The 9,805-nt window shown below is 43.6% G+C and overlaps 1 protein-coding gene across 1 annotated transcript; it reads right to left on the bottom strand.

Moving 5' to 3' along the window:
• Positions 1 to 6,115: 6,115 nt before the first annotated feature.
• On the bottom strand, positions 6,116 to 9,218 carry CCL26 (C-C motif chemokine ligand 26). The gene is made up of 3 exons (XM_032430678.1): positions 9,146 to 9,218; positions 8,939 to 9,053; positions 6,116 to 6,218 (listed from the first exon to the last, which is right to left on the bottom strand). The coding sequence occupies exons 1-3, from the start codon at positions 9,216 to 9,218 to the stop codon at positions 6,116 to 6,118; spliced, it is 291 nt and encodes a 96-aa protein (XP_032286569.1).
• Positions 9,219 to 9,805: the final 587 nt, after the last annotated feature.

The raw sequence follows: 9,805 nt of genomic DNA, 5'->3' as shown, positions 1-9,805 counted from the left end.
ATAATATATATATATAACTCAAGGTCAAAAAGACTATAGTCTTTTTGACCTTGAGTTAACTTTGGGATGTTCTAGAGGGTCTCTGGAACATCTCAAAGGATTTGTTCTACTCCTTCTAAAAATGGAGATGTTAAACTAATTAGGCTTATTTGATATGTTAAATTACATGGAAAGCATTGTCAAATAGGTAATGATAAACCTTGTTAGGTTATATTGTATAGGTGAATGTTATTAATATTAATATTCCAGAAATTATATGAAATTCCAGGAAATCTGATATGTCTTGGTATTATGTTACCGGTCCTAATTCCGGTTATTATCTTAAAAAGTTGTATGTTATAGAAATAACCACGTTTCCTTGTCAATTCCATTGTAATGAACTCTCATCAGATCTTTAATAATGGACATTTCTAGGGGTACCTGGCTGGCTCAATCAGAAGAGCATCTGACTCTTGATCTCAGAGTTGTGAGTTGGAGCCCCATGCTGGGTGTAGAGATTACTTAAATAAATAAAACTTAAAACATTATAAAAAATAATGGACATTTCTAAGTCTTTGGTCATTTCCAGTTATTATTTTACTCTGGTGCTTTTTGCAAAAGTATACCCACAAATGTGATTCATGGAAAGAGCTCTGACAAAGTACAGATTTCTGATAACTGAGATCATAAAACTGATCATAAAATTGAACTGAGATCACAAAATTGGGTAAGAATTTCCAGAACTAATGGAAAACCTGGATTCAAACAGCAAAAACTAATAAATGGGGCTGAATGAACTGACAAGAATGATTAGAACTTCTATGTCTTTTTGTTTAAAATGTTGCTGGTTCTTTAACTTTTGCTTTCTAGATATGAAGACACCTTTCCTCTTAAGCTAGCTATGTTTTATATCAATTTAGTAAAATGTGCCTTTGTAAACCAAAATGAAACATTTGTCTTTCTCTCCCTACCTGATCCCCCCAGAATTTGGAAACTCTTGAGTTCATTTTTGCATGGTAATATAAGTAGTTATTTGCATAAGATCAATGAAAATCTGTTCTCCTTGAAACAGAACACAATTTAAAATATTAGTTATATTACCAAGATTTTAACTGGATTGTCATTTTTAAGAGAGATGTGCATAGATTCAGATATGACCAGACAGCTTTAAGGGATTAAAATGGACTTCTATGGAGCCAATAAATTCCTGGACTCAGAGGCTTTTAAAAGTTCAATCTGAGAGGGGTGCCTGGGTGGCTCAGTCGTTGAGCGTCTGCCTTCGGCTCGGGTCGTGATCCCAGAGTCCTGGGATCGAGCCCCGCATCGGGCTCTCTGCTCAGCGGGGAGCCTGCTTCTCCCTCTCCCACTCTGCCTGCTTGTGTTCCCTCTCTCACTGTCTCTCTCTGTCAAATAAATAAATAAAATCTTAAAAAAAAAAAAAAAAGTTCAATCTGAGATTCCTTATAAAAAAGTTTCAGCAGACTCTACAACCCAGCAATTGCACTACCGGGTATTTACCCAAAGATACAAATGTAGGGATCTGAAGAGGTACGTGCACCCCGATGTTTATAGCAGCACTGTCCACAATAGCCAAACTATGGAAAGAGCCAAGATGTCCATCACAGATGAATGGATAAAGAAGATGTGGCATATATACAATGGAATATTATGCAGCCATCAAAAAACATGAAATCTTGCCATTTGCAACGACATGGATGGAACTAGAGGGTATTATGCTAAGGGAAATAAGTCAATCAGAGAAAGACAAGTATCATATTATCTCACTGATATGAGGAATTCTTAATCTCAGGAAACAAACTGAGGGTTGCTGGAGTAGTGGGGGGTGGGAGGAATGGGGTGGCTGGGTGATAGACATTGGGGAGGGTATGTGCTATGGTGAGTGCTGTGAATTGTGTAAGACTGATGAATCACAGATCTGTACCCCTGAAACAAATAATACATTATATGTTAAAAAAAGAAGATAGTAGGAAGGGAAAAATGAAGGGGGGGGATCGGAGGGGGAGACGAACCATGAAAGACGAACCATGGACTCTGAGAAACAAACTGAGTGTTCTAGAGGGGAGAGGGGTGGGGGGATGGGTTAGCCCGGTGATGGGTATTAAGGAGGGCACATATTGAATGGAGCACTGGGTGTTATACACAAGCAATGAATCATGGAACACTACATCAAAAACTAATGATGTAATGTATGGTGACTAACATAATGTAATAAAATAAAATTTAAAAAAATAAAAAAAATATAAGCAGGGAAAAAAAATAAATAAAAATGCAAATAGTAAAATACTTAAAAAAAAAAGTTTCAGCAGAAGCACCTGGGTGACTCAGTTGGTTAAGTGTCTGACTTTGGCTCAGGTCATGATCTCAGAGTCCTGGGATTGAGCCCTGCATTAGGCTCCCCGCTCAGCAGGGAATCTGCTTGTCCCTTGGCCCCTCCCCCTGTTCATGTTCTCTCTCTCTCTCTCTTTTTTTTTTTTTTTGTTTAGAAAACTGCCTTTATTCTATTAGTAGTTGGAAAAATTAACTGGTACAGAAAAAAAGTTCAGTCAGCTGGAGAGAAGAAAGAATGCCACCCAAGAGAACTGGTGGCTCCTGTGGGAGGGAACCTGGGGTACGTGCGCTGTGCATAAGTTCAATGAAAATCTGTTCTCCTTGAAACAGAACACAATTTTAAAATATTAGTTATATTACCAAGATTTTAACTGGATTGTCATTTTTAAGAGAGATGTGCATAGATTCAGATATGACCAGACAGCTTTAAGGGATTGCATAAGTTCAATGGAAAAAGAGCACGTGAACTAGAGCCAGACCCTGCAGTCCAGGTGAGACAGGTCATGCCACCTTCTGAAGTGTCTAAGTGCCTCAGGCATGAAACCAAATTCCTATTTATTTAGCCCAGCTCTGGGGAGGGGGTACTGGGATATGTGGGGCCAAAAACAGGTGATATGGGCCATCTTTTTTATCAGAGAAACTGAGAAAACGGGAATTTTAAAAATGAATTTTCAATCTGACTTTATTTTCAAATACACTTTCTTTTTTAAAAAACCAATACACTTTCTGCAGGGATGACAAATATCAGTATTAGGAAATCCAATTATACAAAAAATACTACATCTAGTCTGGGGTAGATATATTTATTTTTTTGGTAACATACATTAAGTGGCACTAACTTAACTTTTAAAAGTTAAAAAGTTTCAGCAAAGCAGTCTTATAAGAGTTTATATGGTCAGTTGCTATTCTTGCTACACTTTTGTAAATAACCAGGCCAAACTGAATCAAACGAATCCATTTCACTGTGATTATCTGGGAAAAAAACATGAGGATTTTTGTACCTTTGTCAATATTAGATTCTAATCCTGTTAATTGTCTCTGAGGTTTTGTGAGAGGCCTGTAAATTAGACTGGACCCTGAATTCTTCTAGTTTCCTTAAATATCCGGCCATGACTCTCCAAAATAACATTTCCAATTTTATTCCCCCCTTCTGAGTTGGCATCCCTAGGAACAAAGACTGCCCTTGAACCTCCTTGAAAAAGACTATGCGAGGTCCTCCTCACTGCAGGGACCTGAAGCTTGGGTACAGATCTCCCAGCTAAAGAAAACTCACCTGATGGCTGGTCTTATAGCTGGAGACCCTCTGCATCGAATGACTGGGAAGAGAAGTAGCTGATATCAATGTAGGCCCCTTCGACCCAAGATACTTTGAACATGAAATCCTTTCTTCTTCCCTTTCTTTCCTGGACTCTGGCACTGGCCTGGAAAGATAACACCATTATCCGTTATCTCCCAAGCCATTGCTAAGGGGGGCAACTCTGGATTTATTTATTTATTTATTTATTAATAAATAAATAAATAAATAAATCCCCCTGCATGTGCTTATGGGGGCGGGAGAGGCAGGGCACAGGGAGAGAGACAGAGAGAGAGAGGGAGAGAGAGAGAATCCTCCTAAGTAGGCTCTATGCTCCACACCCAGCAGATGAGGGCTTGATCTCAGATCCTGAGATCATGACCTGAGCTGAAATCAGGAGTCAGGTGCTTAACCAACTGAGCTACCCAGGTGCCCCAACCTCTGGAATTTAGAACAGTTTTTTTATTTCAGGCTAGGAGAAAACCTGGCCTAACTGACCCCTGGTCTTTTGATCTATTTAGCTGGTTACCTTCAAGTTTGGCCTCCTGATTCAGGACCATTATATAAACTGGGTTTATTTATTTATTTTTTAAAAGATTTTATTTATTTTTTTGAGACAGAGAGAGCACAAACAGGGGAGAGGCAGAGGGAGAGGGAGAAGCAGACTCCCTGCTGAGCAGGGAGCCTGACGTGGGGCTTGATCCCAGGACCCCAAGATCATAACCCGAGCCAAAGGCAGATACCTAATTGACTGAGCCACCCAGGCACCCTTGGGTTTATTATTCTGCTCCTTGTGTGTTTTGTACAATCATTTTTAAGCCTTGTAACCATTGCCCGTCAAACCTTTGTAGAAATGACGAACCCAGTGGGTGATGCTGGCTCAAGGTTCAAGATGACCTTAGGCACTTAAAACCTTGATAAGATAGAGATGGGAAATAACCGAGAGTTCTTTCTCTTGCCCTTCCTTGTTACTCAAACCTGGTCTTAAATGGCTTCCATTTGCTATGCACTTTCCCTTTGACATGCAACATGACAATTGGGAAAGGTCCTTCCTGACCCTGAAGGACAAACCCACTAAATACGGAAAGTCTGACTCTTAAACAGTGATGATTTCAAGAAAAGATCTTGATCAAAAGGGGGGAATGTGAAAATGAATAAAGGAAACCTCATTCATCAAAAATGGAGCAGGGTGGGCGCCTGGGTGGCTTGGTTGGTTAAGCGACTGCCTTCGGCTCAGGTCATGATCCTGGAGTCCCGGGATGGAGTCCTGCATCGGGCTCCCTGCTCAGCAGGGAGTCTGCTTCTCCCTCTGACCCTCCTCCCTCTCATGCTCTCTCTCTATCATTCTCTCTCTCTCTCAATAAATAAATAAAAATCTTTAAAAAAATGGAGCAGGGACTGGGACACTGGGCTGGCTCAGTAGGTAAAGCATGCGACTCTTAATCTCAGGGTCGTGAGTTCAAGCCCCACATTGGGCATGGAGCCTACTTAAATTAAAAAAAAAAAAATGGAGTGGGGAAGCCATGAAGAGAGAGCGCTCATGCACCACCACTCACATAGACCAGCAGAAAGAAGGGAGATGTCCTCTCTGCCGGGTAACCACAGACACTTCCAGCTCTCATTTTCCTCCAATGAACTTTTGTTCGAAACAACCCTTCCCAACTTCCTCCTTTCCTCTGTAGAAGGACGTTCTCCTTTGTTCTCCCGACCTGCCCATGGTTCCCTCTAGTTTGGTTTCTCTACTATTCCAGAATTACCTCAATTGCTGTTCCCTAAGCTCTGTTGTTTAAGTTTGATGGTGGATAGATAATATATTTTCCAAAGATTTTATTTATTTATTTATCTATCTTTTTGCGGGGGGCGGGGTAGAGGGAGAGGGAAAGAGAGAATCTCAAGCAGACTCCCTGCTGAGCGTGGACCCTGGTTTAGGGGGGCTCGATCTCACAACCCTGAGACCATGACCTGAGCCACAATCAAGAGTCAGACGCTCAACTGACTGAGCCACCTGGGTGCCTCGATTTTTATGTTTATTGATTGACACCTTATGAGAAAACACTGCCAGATATGGAGGCATTTTATTTACCAGCACCAACAGGCCATGAGGGGTTGCACAGAATTTAATTTTCCAAATAACATAAACTTACGTCTCTAAATAATGTGAAAACATTTGATGGGCATTTTGCCAAAATATATTGAACTTTCCCTGGCTTTTTTTTTTTTTTTTTTTGGCATAAAAACATAGGAAGAATTCCATACCGGTGCTGGGGCAGGGAACCAGCCAAAAATATCGACTCCGTTTCTTTGCTTTGAAGAAGACTCAGGTTTTACTGAATAAGAATGCTTAGGAGCAAATCAAATCTTAATGGAGAAATCTTTATTATAAGCCTCTCCTCCTCCTCAGTCCCACAGAGCCTTCTGCTGAAGAAAATCTCCAAGTTCCACCAAGGACAAGCAGGGTCAAGAGCAGGGCCCAGGTGTCCTTGGGCTTAAAATTCAACAGTTAGGATAGCTGCTGTTTCTGAGTAAAGTGATGTATCTTTGCACCCATTCTTCCTTTGGCTGTGCACAGACTTTATGGCCTTTTTTGGTAGTGAATCTGGAAAAGAGAAGTTAACAGTCAATACTGAGAACTTTTGTCTCCTGTAGAGATGGAAATTGGGCGGGGGCAGCCCCTTGACTCACTTTCTCTTGCCTCGCTGCACCTGTTACAGTTTCTGCTTCTGATTCTGGTCCTTGCTTTCCCCTCTGCCCTGTTTTCCACTGGAGCCCATGCTCCCAGGCCCACCTCCCCCAGGAAATCATTTCCAACAGCTTTAGTCCAAAGCATGTAACCTGTACCATGCCTCTTAATTCTTTTAACATAGACACTTTATTGAGATATCATTCACATGCCATGCCCACCATCCATTTTAGAACATCAGCTTGACCCCCCAAAAGTCTTTATTATTTTTAATTCATGGAATTATAGCACATCAGGTCTTCAAGTAATAACATGAGATCAAAGCCTGTTGTGCTGCTCAATTCTTACCCACATTATCATGGGTTATTGGCCCTGGCTGTATATATAGGATTCCTGCATTCCTTACAACACTGTGCACTCATGAAGAGTGGGGGTCATTGCTTGATACCCCTGAGTGTCCTCTAGCCTCAGCTGTGCTGAGAGCCTAGGTCGGGGATGCTCCAGCCTGGAGTAGCTCACAGGGCACAGCGGTATTTACGGGGCTCTCAGGCTGGCCCCATGCTGGAGAGAAGAGCCAAAACGATGGGAAAATGGGGGAGAGGCAGGGCTTTGTGAACCTTTGAAATTTCTTTGACATCACTCCCATTAAAAGATGGGGATTTGTGTCCCCTCCCTTCGAATTAAGGCCAGCCTTAGGGACTGGTCAACCAGTAGATCGAGGCAGAGGTGATGCTGTGTGACCTCATAGGCTAAATCATAGAAGGTTATGGAACTTCTGCCTGGTTCACAGGGGCACTTAGGCTGGAGCTTTGAACCAGCTTGTAAGGAGGCCCCCCACTCCAGGTAACCACACCGTGCTGAAGCCCAAACTGGCCCAACAGACACCGCACAGAAAGGCCCCGAAGGGAGATGCCACCAGCTTCAACAACTCCAGCTCCATCTGACTCTACCCCCAGGACAGATGCCAAGCCAGAACCATCCGGCCAAACCCCATTACAAGTCCTGTCCCACAGAGATCAGAAAGGGATCATTGTTGTATTAAGCCACTAAGTTTTGGGGCAGTCCGTCTTATAGTGATTGATAACCGATGTTGGCCTCTCCCCTTTCCTTTACAAATGAGGAAACTTGACTTGCCCAAGGTCACATAGCTTGCAAGTGACGGAGCCACTGCTTTGAGCCCAGCTCAGGGCTCTTTGCCAGATGTTACATGTTGACATCTTAAAAGCCCCAGAAAGCTTTAAATCAAGACACAAAGGAGAAGATTCTGAGCCCCAGAGTGTGCGCGCCCCCCGCCCCCCCTCCCCCGCCACAATTAGGCACTTGAGCGTCCCTTTCCTATTCCTAACTGTCTCAAAACAATGACATTCAGGTCTGCCACTGGAGCCCATTCTCCCCGCTTCTGCACCATTCTCTGATGTTCAGGAACCCGATGCCCTTGGGAGCAGCAACCAGCCCTTCCCTGTGTATTTCATTTAAAGATAGCTTCCATTTGCCAAACAAGTACTGTGTGCGGGCACAGTGCCAAAGACTTTGCATGTGATATCTCATTTAGTCCTGCCAGGGGCCCTGTGTTCTCTCTCCCACTACTGAAGAGCCCGGCACGACTTGGCTCCTGTCTACCTGTCTGTTTGTCAGCGACATGTTCTTCCCACATACCTGCTGCTCTCTGCCTGGCACATCCTTGTTCCACTTTGGAACAAGGCCACTCCCACTTATCCTTGGGGGTCTCAGTGTACATGTCGCTCCTCTAGGAGACCTTCCTCGCACCAACTTAGGTCCTCGTGTGACTATGATGAAGGGAAGCAGAATATGCCCCCCAAAAATATGCCACTTTGGCAGAAGGATTATTTTGAGCTAAAGACACTTAAAAAAAAAAAAAAAAAGAACAGCAGGTGCAAGAAGGGTGTTCTGACCTCCTCTTTTCCCCCTGAAAGCAGGAGATAGAATTCCCATTTGAAAGATATCCTTCCTGTACCAGGAGAAAAGAAATATTCCTATCGCCAGAGATAGGAAGTCAAGGCCAAGAGAAATCTTTACAAAGAGACCTTGTTAAGGTAAGTCTTACTATCCCGTATAGCCTATCCTATAGATTTTAGTCACATTTCCACAATCAACTCTTTCTGTTCAAGCTAGCATAAAAGTATTTGGGTTTTGCCACTTCTTTGGGTCTTCATTTTCCTATGGGGGCTCTTGTGTACATGTAAAAATTTGTGGGGGTTTTTTTTTTTTTTGCTGTTAATCTGTCTTACATCAATTTCCTTCTCGGGCTCAGCCAGAGCCCCTAAGAGGGCAGAGATAAAATTCTGCCTCCCCTACAACCAATTCCCTCCTGCTCTCTCTCTTCATTGCATTATCTATTTTATGCAAACACCTTTAACAGCCTTTTCTTATGCTAAGATGTAAGGTCTATAAGGACTGTCTGTTCTCCCTTTTATACCCAGCACTTAGCACATGGCTTGGCACATGGTATGAAAGTTAGGAAACCAAGGCTCCAGGGTCCCACTCAGTGGCAGAGGCAGGGTGACAACCCAAGTTACCAGAGTCTCATCCTGAACCTCGTCTTGGCACTGTGGCCCAGCGCCCAGGCACTTACGTGGCTGGTGGGGACCCTGAAAGTCCAAACAAGAAATACTCACATCACAGCCTGCTGGGAGCAGCTGTTCCTGGTGAATTTATAGGAATGCACCGACTTCCAGGGAAGGATCTTGTGGCTATATTGGAAGCAGCAGAACTTGGCCACATCACTGCCACCTAAAAAAAACAGGGAGAGGAAGGAGCTGGGAGGTGACCCTTTGCTTCTACTCCCAGCCTGCACCAGGGAAGGGAGTGGGACAGCTCCATACGTCTGGCAACTCCACGATGGACACTCAGGATGAAGATCAGGAGAACAAGAAAGCCAACAGGAAAGCTCTTCATGGCGCTGCAAGCTGGGCCCTTCACAGCTTTCTCCCAAATTCCTCCTGACTCCACCTGACCCCCTTTTTATAGGGCTAAGTTGGCTCTGAAGAGAATTCTGGAGAAATTTGTGGCCGAGAACAAGAGCAGCTCTTGTGACCCTAGAGCGGAAGAGCAACCTGATACCTTTGGAAGAAGATTGGAAAGAAAGTAAATGTCATTTGAGGGGAGGGGAGGGGCCAGCACACCATTGGTAGTTTCTGCCCAGGTGTTTTTCGTCCTCTGCTTTGTTTAAGAAGCCAAAGCAGAGGAAATGAAATAGTGGTTCTCCAGAACTGACTTAAAATACCTTAGAACACAACTGATGTCCTGGATTGATTTCTGGCTCTTGACCAAAGCTTTCTTTGCTTTTTATTTTTTTAGATGTTATTTATTTGACAGAGAGAGACACAGCGAGAGAGGGAACACAAGCAGGGGGAGTGGGAGAGGGAGAAGCAGGCTTCCCGCTGAGCAGGGAGCCCGATGCGGGGCTCGACCCCAGGACCCTGGGATCATGACCTGAGCCGAAGGCAGACGCCCAACGACTGAGCCACCCAGGCGCCCCAGCT

Source organism: Phoca vitulina, unplaced genomic scaffold (genome assembly GCF_004348235.1).
Source record: "Phoca vitulina isolate PV1807 unplaced genomic scaffold, GSC_HSeal_1.0 scaffold45, whole genome shotgun sequence".
In the NCBI taxonomy this organism is placed as follows: Eukaryota; Metazoa; Chordata; class Mammalia; order Carnivora; family Phocidae; genus Phoca; species Phoca vitulina.
This window is presented reverse-complemented; position numbering and strand designations above follow the sequence as displayed.

Coding starts and splice junctions, on each gene's coding strand:
- CCL26 (XM_032430678.1), bottom strand. CDS start 9,218: ATGAAGAGCTTTCCTGTTGGCTTTCTTGTTCTCCTGATCTTCATCCTG. Junction 9,054..9,145: donor CCATCGTGGAGTTGCCAGAC/GTATGGAGCTGT, acceptor TGTTTTTTTTAG/GTGGCAGTGATGTGGCCAAG. Junction 6,219..8,938: donor TGCTCCCAGCAGGCTGTGAT/GTGAGTATTTCT, acceptor TCTCTTTTCCAG/ATTCACTACCAAAAAAGGCC.